We start from the raw sequence: 13094 nt of genomic DNA, 5'->3' as shown, positions 1-13094 counted from the left end.
ATGCAACACTCTTTGCCCTCTCAAACCTATTAATGTTTCAATTTCCCCTTCAACTTTCTTGAATGGAAGTTCCTTTAATGGACATTTCCTTACTTCTAATTGTTCAATATTGTTCATTTCCATGATACATGGTGGTAAGTGATGTACATTTGACTCCATTATTTTCAACTCTCTCAATTGAGTCAAGAGTCTACTGGAATCGGGCAAACATATCAATTTCTGGAAATTCTGTAGACAAAAATTCTCTAAACTCCTTAGGTAGCCAATGGAAGGTGGTAGTATTTCCATTGAAGAGGTTCCAATTTCAGAACACCCAGATTGCATAGATTTCCAATGGCACTTTCCAATTCTTTTATGTCTGTACCTAACAAATTCATTTCTTCGAGGGACAATTGATATGCGACTTGGGGAGGCAACACTTCAATTTCCTTACAACCTAAGAGATCTAATAATTCAAGTTTGCTGATATTTCCCAGAGTTTCATTCAAGATGGTCAACCTTTTGCATGATTTCAAAGAGAGATATTTAAGTTGTATTAAATTGGAGAAGAAATTTGGAAGCATCTGCAAATTGGAGCACTCGAACAAGTCAATATGTTGGAGGTTACTTAAGTTCCCAAAGAAATCTGGAAACGATTTCATTTTTGAACATTTATTTAACTCTAAGGAGCAGATCCTCGAAGATTATTACCCTCTAAAAATCTTTTACACAAATGAACATGCCCATGTGAATTGTTGGGAGTGATAATATTGTTGGGTTGCAGGACTTACTTGGATTAGCATTTTCAAAAGTCTATGGAGAGCTATAATTCTCCAGAAATACATTACTCATTCATCAATATTGGATTGTATAAGGTCCCCATGGAAATCTATCAAGAATGTTTGAAGTTAGTGGAAAGCTTGGGTGCTAGGTTTTGCTGCGAATGGATATTTTCTAACCTAATACGTTGGTAACAAGGAAAATGGAAGGAAAATTGGCGATTTTGTCTGAATGAGATGAAAAAATTCATGTTATAATTTGAGATGAAGAGGACTCTCTGATGTGTGCAAATAATAAGGCTACAATAATGTATACATCAAAAATGGGATATGAAGCTTTAATTGATCCAACTGGTCTAGATGATATGTGGTCGTGGTCTATAAATTTGGAAAATAAAGGACCCATAGAAAGCAATATTTTTTCTCTAGCTAGCACTTAGGAAAAAGGTCCTAACTTGGGACAGTTCAAAGAAAAGAGGGAGACAAGGCCTCAGTAACTATATGTCGTGTACAAGGGAAACAAAATCTATTCCTCATTTATTCATCTACTGATCATATGGTCCACATTTGTGGAAACATATCAAGAAATTGACTACAATAAATATCTGGAGGGGATTCACAATGGAAGAATGTCTTCAAGACTGGTTTCCAGAGAAGGATCTAAGAGAATATAGAGCAATTCCATGTTTAAACTTCTAGGGTATATCATTGTCAAGAAATGCTCAATTTTTTTTAAAGAAACAAAATTCCTACTTTCCAAATATACAATCAGCTCTGTGGACTTTATCTAGGATGCAAAGTGTCTATGAAATTCAAACATCATTCACAGTCCAAAAGCCAAGACCCACATGATATGAGAGGTGAGGATGGAATCCGAGTAGTATCTCCAAGGATCACTTCATCAAATACAAGGCTTGCTTGGGCACTGGAACAAGCAATTTTGCAGAATTGAAGGCTCTTCACATATTATTAAAGCTACAATGGATATCATGAGGCTGCAAATATTTAGGGATTCTTCTTTGGTCATAAAATGGATGAATGATGAGATACATATTCATTGTTAATTGGACGATTTGGCGAGGCAAATAAAGAAGGTTGCATTCAAGTTTATCTCTTTCACAAATATTTTTCATGACCATAACATGCTACGAGATGCACACTACCAAAACAAGCAAAATGGGTTGAAGCTGGATTTGGTTTTCCAAAAGAATCAAACAATGGTCACTTGACACAGACAGGTACATCTGTTTTTAGCAGAATATCTATTTCTTGAAACCATATATATATGGTCCTTTGTGGTTTTTTAGCAGTGATATGAATTCATATTTTGTACAAGCTAATACATGAAAGTATCAATTCTGAGGACTCTAGAATGAGAAAATATTTTGTTTTCACCGATGGAATTTTTTTTGAGAAAATATTCACAGAAAAAGATGGGAGACAATCGAATCCCAGCGTCCCATGTTAGGTGACCTAGGTCAAAATACACTGAGACAAAAACCTTGGCTAATTAGAAAAATCAAGATGTTCTCAACAAGCTGATGCGAATGGAGTAGTATAGTGAATGAATAAGTGTAGGGAATTGTAAAATTAGCTCATGGAAAAGAGGTACTTTTCTTTCTTGAATGTGTATGTATGCAGCTCTGTCGGTTTATTTTGGGTCTTTAGAATCTTGTGAATTCCCAAGTCTGCATTTATTCTGCTAATTTTTGCAACCAAAGGGCTGACTACACGCCATATGGGGTTGGTTTGATCCACGAACTATATGATTTCTCCTTTTTCCTTGAATCTAGATGTTGGGTTAGTTAATTGAATATGTAGACAAACCCATGTAAACCCAGATTTGATATGCTACACACTAACTTGCCAGACTCAAGGAAACGGATCTGGAAATCTTAAGTCTAAACAAATTAATCACTGTTAATAACTGTTATAAATTCCAATATAAGACACTCTGGTACATATCATAGTAGCAAAAAAGACATGGAAGAAACAGAGTATGGCTTGAATACAAAAATAATCCATGTCTTCAAAATTTGGAGATGTAGTGAAATATTCATGGTATATACCAGACTCAAGTCTAAATAGGTCTACACCAAATTTACAAAAATATATGTAAGTGATTGAACAGGGACTTACGCCTGCTAACTGCAATGAAAACTTGTGTAGAATCCAATGCTTTGGATGGGAAACTAACATGCCTTCTCATGGGCCCTCACTGGTTGATTGTTCCTCTACATCACGCCATATGTGTGATCTCTGAGACATATGATGAACTCAAGAGGGATGGCAAGGAAATAAGCTTTGTGTACGTTGCAGCTGACAGTGACCTGGAAGTTATCCAGTCCTTGGGCAAAAACACTCCGCATTCAAGTGTTCATCAATACGGTCTTCCTGCCCATATCCCTTGAGAGTCTCAATAACTTCTAAAGAACCAAAGTAAACCCACAGAGCTGCATTGATACAGATTCAGGAAAGAAAATTACCTCTTTCTTATCAACTGTTATGAGAAAATCCCTGTCAGGTGTTATGAGAAAATCGTGTTGTCAGAAGAGATTGCTTTTGATTGATAAATTTTTCTATATCTTCACGTCGGAGTTGTTTCTTCTTTCTTTTGTAAGCGTAAATGGATAGGACTCAGCGCCCCATTTCTCCAGCATCTTCAATTCATTTTATTTCTCCAGCATTTTGAATTCATCTTTAGTATGCAGCTTTCTATCAAAACCCACAAACGCGAGGTTAAAAATGCAAGACCTGTAATTATTCAGGACCTCCAAATAACCTCCTCAACCGCCAGCGTCCACAAATTTCTAGCCAGTCACAACTGGCACATGTCCGCCTATCTCAAATCTATGGATGATTATAATTCAATCGTCTAACAAAAGATTGAAGGGTGAACAGTGAGGACAGGTGGGCAGTAGGAGAGTTATTTTCATAGAGAAATGCCTTACGGCGTAAAAATGGACGCACTTTTCTCTACCTTGCTCATAAATTTTCTGTTTCATATCATCACCCATCTTCTGTTTCATATCATCTCCCAGGTATGTTTCAAAGCATTTGTTTTTTCTTGTACATAATGCATACTTTCGCGCTGGCAGATGTGGACCTCATTTGGGTTTTTTTTCCTATCTAAGCAATCAATTTGGTAAAAGCACTGTTTTCCCTCTGGTTTATTTGCACATAGAATCTCTCTTGCTACATTACTCTTGGAAATTTTAGACTTTCAGGGAATTTTGCTAGACATTATTCCCATTCTGGCTGTACAGTCAAGTTATTCTCTCATCTCAGTCTATACTCATGTATTTATAAGTTTATCTGATTTTTAATGCTATCAAGCTTTTTTCCTACTGAAAAGAAGAGAAACTAAATAGTGAGTTCGCCCTTAAAAAAACCCCGGCTGTTTCTCCACCACATTCATCAGACATCCCATACGTTCCAGGAATGACACCCTCCCGAGCTGCGGTCGAATCCCCGCCCTTCATTTGCAGAGGCCTTTAACAGTTCTTACCATCGTATTTCTTTGCCCAAATCAATATCTACAAATTGCTTATAATTCACAATGTCTTAATTCTTTTTCTTTATATTGCATCAACATAATAGCTTTCTGCGCCGCAGTATTTTCCAGATTCCAGGAGAGAGAGAGAATGGGCGGGCGACGACAGAACTCGAAGACGAAACCAACTCAGCGTGCCTCGGGGATATGGTCGCCCAATTTATGGAGGAATGAGGCGCAAGCGCAGAAGCAGAGGACCTATCTCCCCTCACTCAAACCACGGAATCTGCCAACGTCACGGAGGATGGCAAAACCATTGCTCAATCACAACAAGAATTTGAGATACTCAAGGTATATTATACTTCAAATTCGAAAATTTACAGCCTCCTTCAATATCTGGCTTTTGAATTATCCCCTTCGACATCTTCAACTGAAAAGATGAGTATTGAATATATGCTTTCTTGAATTCTTCTTCATTAAAAGATGGTCTCATTTCTTGTGCAGGTAACTATGACTACTTGGATGTGATATTGAAGAGCACAAAATCAAGCAGAAGTGTTCGTTTGTTTGTGGATTTAGATTTCAGAATACAGTTTGAGATATCCAGACCAAGTGGGGAATACAACGCCCTCCTTGGGTTGCTCCCCAAGATTTATGTAGGCAGGGGTGATACATTACATTGCAGTCCATTATAAAAATAATGTGCGAAGGTGTGAAGGATTCCTTAAAGAGGAAGGGGATGCACCTTCCCCCATAGAGGAACTACAAGTGGTTGGGTTCCTACAAGAGAATAACGGCTTGCAACTGTGAGCATGATCATGTACATGGTGGCAATAAGAACAACATAATGATCCGAGTTGATGGGTATGGGGTTCAAAGGAATTAGCGCCACGCATGTTTGGAATCCTATTCATGCTGCAAGCAATGTTGAAGTTGCACAGGAATACTTAAATTGGGGTTCTCCCACAACAGTCCTATCATTTAAGCCATGTGCAGGAAAGTTGATTAGATCCACCGTGTCTTGTGGACGCTGGTGTAACCTCCTGCCCTCTCAAAAACAGCAGAGCTACAACCACCATGGCTGACTATGCCCCGCTGAAGCTCATACAGTAAATAGATTGAAATTTTCTAGTATTGTATAAAAGAGTATGCAAAGTTTTGAAGTTTTGCAAAAAGCTAGACTTTGATGCACGGATCAGATAGAAATGGTTTATAACTCTAATTTTATAGAATTTAATGAATTAATTTGACGCACAGACCATATAGAAATGGATTATAACTATTTATTTTCCTATACATAAGTGCAAATGGCCGAAAGCTGGGTGATCAGGGAGAGAGGTAGTTACCATGGTAACTCCTCCCATCAGAACCCTCTATCCCAAACTCTCAGCAGTTGGAAGAAACCCAAATTCATTAAAATTACATTGATCGCGGCATACAATTCTCTCGCAAGAGAAAATCCCTGTATAAAGAAACTTGACAAAATTAAACAAGAAACTTGAAAATAAACGGGAATTGAGTAATCTTGGAGCAAGGACAATATTTCTTGGTCATAGTGGAAACCGAAAAATTAAAGGCAAGGAGATTGTGGGATTAAAGGCCATCGGGGACTGGCGCAGTGTCGTGTATAGTGCAGAGAACAAACACAGTAGCCAGGGCAATTGCGACACAGCAGCGAGGGCAATTGCGAAGAAGAGTATGCGGACCATGAAATTCTTGCCTAGGCACAGTGCAGTTAACTGCAAAGACCCAACGCAACCGTCAGTTAACTGCAAAGAACGAACGCAACCGTCATTCAATTCCACTATAGAGCAGTTAACTGCAAAGACCAAATGCAACCGTCATTTAATTCAAATCAACAGACAATTATAACCCAATCGTCTAACAAAGGAATGAATGGCTCAGATTATGACAGAAAGATATTTAGGAAAGTTCTTTTCATAGGAAACGCCTTACGGCGTAATTATGAAACATGTACCTATTAACATTCCCAAAGTGTAATGGATCACTAAATTCAATTCAAAACAAAACAAAGTGCCTTCTGAGGAGTCAGACCTGCATTGAAACATGTGTTTTATATTATGAAACAGGTATCTATTAACATTCTCATGTTGGCTTTGTTAGAGACAGCTTTTGATCTAACCACAGTGGATGAATAAACAACAGGGTTTCGCTGGCAGGAATAAATCGTAGGGTTTAAAGAAAAAAAAATGATTTAATGTGATTCTTTGCGAGAGGGGGTTTCATTGCATTACAATTTTAGTTTTTGAGTTTACTTATATTAAGGTTTGTTGTAGCTTGCATCGCAATTTTAGGGTTTGAATTTATTATATTGTTTTTGTTTTATGGGTATTAAATACATAATATCTTATGAAATACATCGTGTATTGAAAATTGCATTTTAATGTACAATGGATATTTTTTATTTTTTTTGTTAAGTTTGGTAGATTTTCTTTTTTCATTAGTTTATAAAGCAAATTTACATCACATAGATTGGCTAGGTGGCATCAACTTGTCTAGTGGGAAACCAAGTCTGTTGGCCACCTATCCACATTGTATGCCATTTAATAACAAAAGAGTTTCAGCTTTTCTATCAAATCTATATAAGTCTCAGATTCATGTCCATACTCTAGATATCTACCTACACATATACTTGTATAAGGAAATGTAAAAGCTATCTACATATATAAACAAACTAACAAGAGAGATTTTATAGTCATGTCGTTCAATAGAAGCTGATTCCACTGGTGCTGGGTCTTTGGCATTTGTTCGTGGCAGCTCGGTCTATTCCAAGATACAAGGGATGTGCCTCTCAATTCTGCCCAGTCTAACATCTTGCTTGTGCAGTTGAAACTGCACCTTCTGGGATTCTTGTTTCTAATTTGGCATTCCTTGGATAGTGATAACCATGCCCACTAAAATATGTTCCATAGCCTTACCCAATAGGGTTTTCATCAGCCAATATAGATATAGGGTCTGCTTGAATTTAGTGATTCTGCCTCTTGACTTGCTAGGGTCCGAAGCAAAGGTTCTCCAATCTTCCATTTTCGTGTCCATCGCGCTTTCCTGTTTAACTTCTTTTTCCCATTCCTCTAAAATTTTACGAATTCCTTCATTGGTGCCTTCACCGTATGCCTTTGCCACTTCACTGATTAGTCTTTCCACATATTTTCTACCTTTGCGGACCTCAAACGTGCCCGAGTCCGTGTCCCTTCTGGTCGCTTGGGCCATCTTCCACGACCACAATTTTTCGCAAGATGAGCCATGGTCTCGCTGTCCCAGTGCTGTTCATTGCAACAAATTATTAATTAGTGACAATTAAACGTAATATAACAATAGTCTTGCACTCGAATGGTAATTAGGCCGATAGGCCTTCCTTTGAAAGGGACTTTCGTCGTCCCTTTGCTTCTCAGACTGACACTTGGCAGGGCATAGAGTCGGCATAAACCCTCTAACCACCCACACCTTCATCGCCTTCTTCTGCGCTGACAGACGGTGAATTTCTTCTGCACTTACTTCGAAAAGGCAATAATCAAGCAAACAATGGAGGCGGAGAAGGAGATTCTACCGATAAAAGGAGGAGGAAACAAGAAGCCATCGCCGGTTCTTCATCATCAGCCGATGAAGAGCCATGGCAGCTAAAGGATCCAGCAGTTGCAGCATTAGGCCCTAGCCATCGTTTCCGCGGGGAAGAAGTCATAGCACAGGGGTACCATCATCATCTTCAAAGTCCAAGTCCACTTCCACATCCACATCCACATGGTTGGCTGCACTTACATTCATCACCAGCGACTGCTGTGGATTACCGCCATGTTAATCACGACGATGCCAATGTTAATTTTGTTAGCGAGACAGATGCTCCATCGCCTTGGGCCCGTCATCCATTGCCATCGCCATTGCCGTGTTCCTTTGATCCATCGCTGCTGCACAGGCCACCAACCCAACTCCAACCCCAACCCCAACCCCAACCTCAACCCCAGTCAGCGAGTCCTTATCATCCAGTCTTTCCTGCGGGCGGTTTTCAGATTCAAAAGCCCTATGATAAATCCTTTCCTGAGCCTTGTTCGTTTGTTAGCCCTGGTGGCGGTGATGGTGGAGGGGCATCTTCCGGTTCCCCTTTCAATGAGAATGACCATTTGGGTATCTCCCGGGTGCTCGAGGCTCCTTGGATGACACTGAGTTCGCTGAGGCCGCCACTGGGGGCAGGAGGTGAGAGCGGAGGACAACCACCAACTTGGTCTCATGATCCTCAGCCCCAGCCCCAATCGCAGCCTCGGCTAGTGTTCAGTGGCAGTAAGGGGGTAGCGAATCATCATCATCATGGGCCCACATTCACTGGTGATGTTTTGCACCAGCAGAAACATTGGCCGCAGTCGTATGGGAACGGGGCTGACCTTTTCCAACACCTGCAAGGGCTTTCTGAAGAAAACGGTTTTTTGCTGGGCAGTTTTGGTGCACATCATAAGCTTAATAGTACAGGAGGCAATGCTACTATGAATGAAATTGTAAGCCAAAAGTGTGTTGGGAGTGCAAACCTAAATGTTGGGGATTTTGCTCTGAATAGGAACCAAAAGTGCGTTGGGGGAAGCTCAAATGCTTGCTATCTTCCTGTGAATGAAAACCAAAATTCATCTTGTCAAACTGGATCAGTGCCCTGTCAATCATGGTCAGCTGTAGCTGAAGAGCCATTCAGCAGAGATGGAAACTTGATGTTTGGCTCAGTGGTATGCCAGTCTGAACGTGATCGCAGTGAAAAGATGTTAGAGTTGCAATCAGGAAATATTTTCCTTAACAATGCCGAGCTTCCATGCAACCTACAGGGTAAAGGTGCTGTGCGGTTTCCTTGTAGGCCTTCCTCAAGTAAACAAGTCTCAGGAAATAAAACAGTTCCAGAGGAAGGACTGCCTTGGAAAGGACATCCATCAAATCGATTAGTTGATCAGCCCAGAGTTTCGAGAGGAGCATCCACTCCATCTTCTGAGCAAGTGATTATAAAGGATAAAAGAGGTTTGGATCAAGAAAGTAGAAATGCTGTGCGCAACCAAAAATCTACTTCTCGCATTGCAAATACATTTGATACAGATGACAGGAAAAAGGGACCAGAAATTAAATCCTATGTGCAAATCGAAAGGAACAGTAACCAAAGTATTGCCCGGCGCATCAGACATGGCCAATCAGATATAATTGGAAAGGATGACATCAGAAATGGAACAGCACAACGGGTGATCAAAGAAAGGCATGCCAGGGAAACGGGCAAACAGTCAGTGGAAGTTATTGCAAATGGAGAGGGCATGGGGAATCACTCTTTGAAATCTCGAGGAAGAGGTATATACAGGCATCGGGATGACTTTGAGAAATGCGGGGAAATTGAGCAAGAATGGGATATGAAAGAGTCACAAACCAAGGATCAAAAGCAATCTGGTGTTTCTGATTCATTCTCAACCATTACTGATCATTTATCTGCTTTGGAGGTGAATGAATTTGGTCACTGCAAATTTAATGACGACTTGAAAAAGCATATCCTTAGTAGGATATCTGATGATGCATCTTGCAGTCAACCAGTTACCTCTGAACTGGAAAATCCCCGTTCCTCTTCTGGGAGCAATTTGCATTCTGTTCCAGCATCACAAATGGAAAAATCTCAAAGACAATTCCACGGGGTTGCTCTTTCTGATGGAAACCAGAGGTCTAGGATTGAAAGAAGGCGGCAAGGAAAACACTTCTCAAATTTAACTGGATGTAGATATCAGGATTTTGATAAAGAAGATACTGGCAGGTTTGGTGGAGAAAACCAACCGTCCAGTGATCACGATTCGCGAGATAAATATTGCAATGAAAATAGGTCAATTGTCCCTCGATTCCACAAGGTAAGAAAACAGATTCTTGATGCTTGATTCTCGTGTGTGTCTTGTTTGGAATCTGGATATAGATATCCTCTAAGAAACGCTTCCTTTCTTATTTGATGACACTGCAATAGGAATGGCATATAAACCTCCAATTTCACTTTTCTATTTTTTTCTGTCTCAAGTCTTTAAAGTTCTGTGAATATGTTGACAGTAATTTACCCTTATGATGTTGTTGCTTATTGTTATTTCTCATCAGCGGCAGAGCTTTGTTTCCATCACTGAAGTAGAGCGATTTTTAATGTTGTGTTCTTTGTCTTTTAGACGTCACAAGCTTGCCATATATAATTTCATTACCTTTTATGCCCTTTAGGTGGTTGATTTGATTATCAAGTGATGTGTGCTCATGGGCAGAAATGCACAGGGCATCAGAGGCCACACAAAAAGTAGGCACAATTATGCATGTGCTGTGCACTTTTCATTACATGTGAATAAAATCTATATGCACACTACAAAGCGTATAACATTTTGGGAAGATGAGTCTATAGTGCATGCGTAACAAGTCATCTTGAAGTTGTTAGAATTAAAGCTAAAGGCGAAAAGCATAAAGCTAGGTGCAAGTTCTCATCATTTTCTCCCTGCTTAGAGGGAACTGTTCCCAGCTTCTGCTAACCTAAGGGGTACTCAATTTCCATGAAGTACATAATACTCTCTTGACTCTGTGTAGTTGGGGTCTTGACATGGACCCATATCTTCTGATTTTGGGGTCTGAAAATCTTCTGAACGTGGACTGCTTGAATCAAGTGTGGAACAGTCTGTCATGCTGGAGTTCAAAGTAGAAAACTGCTGACAGTTCTCCTTGCCAAAATATCCGAATTTGCTCTCGTGTATCATTTCCTATAGAAGGCAGCTTGAGTTGGTGATGTTCGACTCTGTGTGGATCCAAGTTGGAGTTGCTTTAATAGCTAACAAAATTTGCATTATGAAATTTTTCACAATATAATTTCATAGTAAAAAAAGGAAAAATAATGATTTATTTATTTATTATTATTATTTTAATAGCTCAATGGAGACCGCATTCGTAAATGCTAATCTGAAAGCAGTCATAAGCAAAAAGATTTGTTGTTCTTGTCTAATTTAGTGAAATCATATTAGTCTTGCTTACACCTGAATAAAAATTGCAAAATCCTCCATTACCTAAATAAAAATTGCAAAACCTCCGTTAACTGTTGCAAAATTGAACTCTTATATATTTTGTTGCACCTATCATGAAATTCACACAAGACCTATAGACATTTGGGTTCAAGATGCTTAAAGATGGTTTTCTGTAATTACGTGATGTCACCTAAAGTATTACTATTATGGGTGAACCCTTCAGAATTAGTGTTGGTACGTGGCATGTGATAGTTACAAATACAGTCAGAGTCTAGGATTACAAGTGACGTCAGGATGATTTTTCATTTTTGCAACTGTTTCTGGTAGATATAGATTACTATGGATCATTCAAACTTTTGTGAGCCAAGTGTGTACATGTGTCATGAAACGAGAAGACTTAATTCTGTCAGAAAGTTGGGGATTATGGTGAGTGCTTTTCACAAATAAGATAGATCCCTTGTTTTCTCTACTATAAGAACGCAATTTGATTCATGATAGATCCCTTGTTTTCTCCACTATAAGAAACACACTTGATTCAACTACAATTGTGGTAGTTGGATGGAGATGCTTCAATGTCAATTGTATCTGTTCTCTTGTTATATTTTAAGTCAAGCCATTTTTGGCTGACATGCAATCTTTTGAGATTGTTCCTTTTGGCACATGTTGGGCCCTAAAGAGTTGAGGATGAACAGACATTTAGTTGTGGGATAATTCTGAGCACATATTCAGTATGCACATTGCTAGGTACAAAACCCCTCCAGTGCCCTAGTATGGACAAATCTGTGGTAAATTTTCTTTCATTCACTTGACACCTGCACAGATCTGTATAACCATATTTTATTATATTGTATGAGCTGTTTGGAGCCAATTTTTGGACTGAAGCATGCACTTATAGACTTATAAAAATCAATTGAGTTTTGTATTTGGGTCAAGAGAAGTGAGGAGCTTTACAGTCTAGGGTGCAGGAGATCTTTTTTTGAAATTGAATTTGCGAAAATCAAAATAGACAGTTTGGCCATGCCGATTATGAAATACTAAATTGATAATGTAGATCACATTTGAAACTGGGCCGTTGAATCTCAATCGCCGTTCTAAATAAGTAGTGAGACTTACTTTAATCTCTGGAAAACCTTAGCTCTAACTATTGCAGAGCAATACTGAAGAGCGCAGATGCTCGAGTATCATCACATAGTTACACATTGCAGTCACTAGGGAAATACCAAATTTTAAACTATAATCAAAACTCCAACCAAAGAAAGTAATTGACAAATTACAAAACCCAATCCTGCTTTCTTGCATAATCAATATTGAACACGTGCACATCCAATTACCAAATTTTGCATGATCCTCTGCAGATTAATCTCCTTCCATTAATGAGCCAAAGGAGTAATCCAAATTGGCGATGCAATATCACCCTGTTTTTTTGCATTTCATTTCCTTTTTGCAAAAATGCAATGCATTGCATTGGTCATTAACTATAGATCTGTTGCTTGACACAGAGTTGTTGAAGGAGGGTGAGACCTCAAGGAGGGTGAGAGTGTGCTTCCCTTATTTACTGGAGAATGTGGAGAATGCAGACACTGCAAGTGAGACGAAAGCAACATGTGTGATCTTCTAAGAATTAATACTGAACAAGGGGTTATGATAAATGATGGGAAGTTGAGGTTTTCAATCAATGGAAAACCTTTTTTTTTTTTATTATTATTATTAATATTAATGTTTAAATAAAAATAGTTACAAAATTATTTATAGATCACAAAATTAATTGTATTTTATTAAACATCACATAAGAATACAATAAGTATTGGTTTAAGAATATTATAATTTGACTTTCTAATCGCACCA

The 13094-nt window shown here is 38.8% G+C and overlaps 1 protein-coding gene across 1 annotated transcript; it reads left to right on the top strand.

Moving 5' to 3' along the window:
• The first annotated feature begins 7715 nt into the window (after nt 1-7715).
• On the top strand, nt 7716-10991 carry LOC149228972 (uncharacterized). The gene is made up of 2 exons (XM_089378435.1): nt 7716-10118; nt 10468-10991. Exons 1-2 carry the CDS (start codon nt 8421-8423, stop codon nt 10489-10491), a joined length of 1722 nt encoding a protein of 573 aa, XP_089234561.1. The 5' UTR covers nt 7716-8420; the 3' UTR covers nt 10492-10991.
• The last annotated feature ends 2103 nt before the right edge of the window (nt 10992-13094 follow it).

The sequence above is a fragment of the Pinus tabuliformis genome, chromosome J, assembly GCF_031772625.1.
Source record: "Pinus tabuliformis cultivar Carrire ecotype Pingquan chromosome J, CPIR1, whole genome shotgun sequence".
Classification (NCBI taxonomy): domain Eukaryota; kingdom Viridiplantae; phylum Streptophyta; class Pinopsida; order Pinales; family Pinaceae; genus Pinus; species Pinus tabuliformis.
Note: the sequence above shows the minus strand (reverse complement) of the source record. Positions and strands in the feature narration are given on the sequence as shown.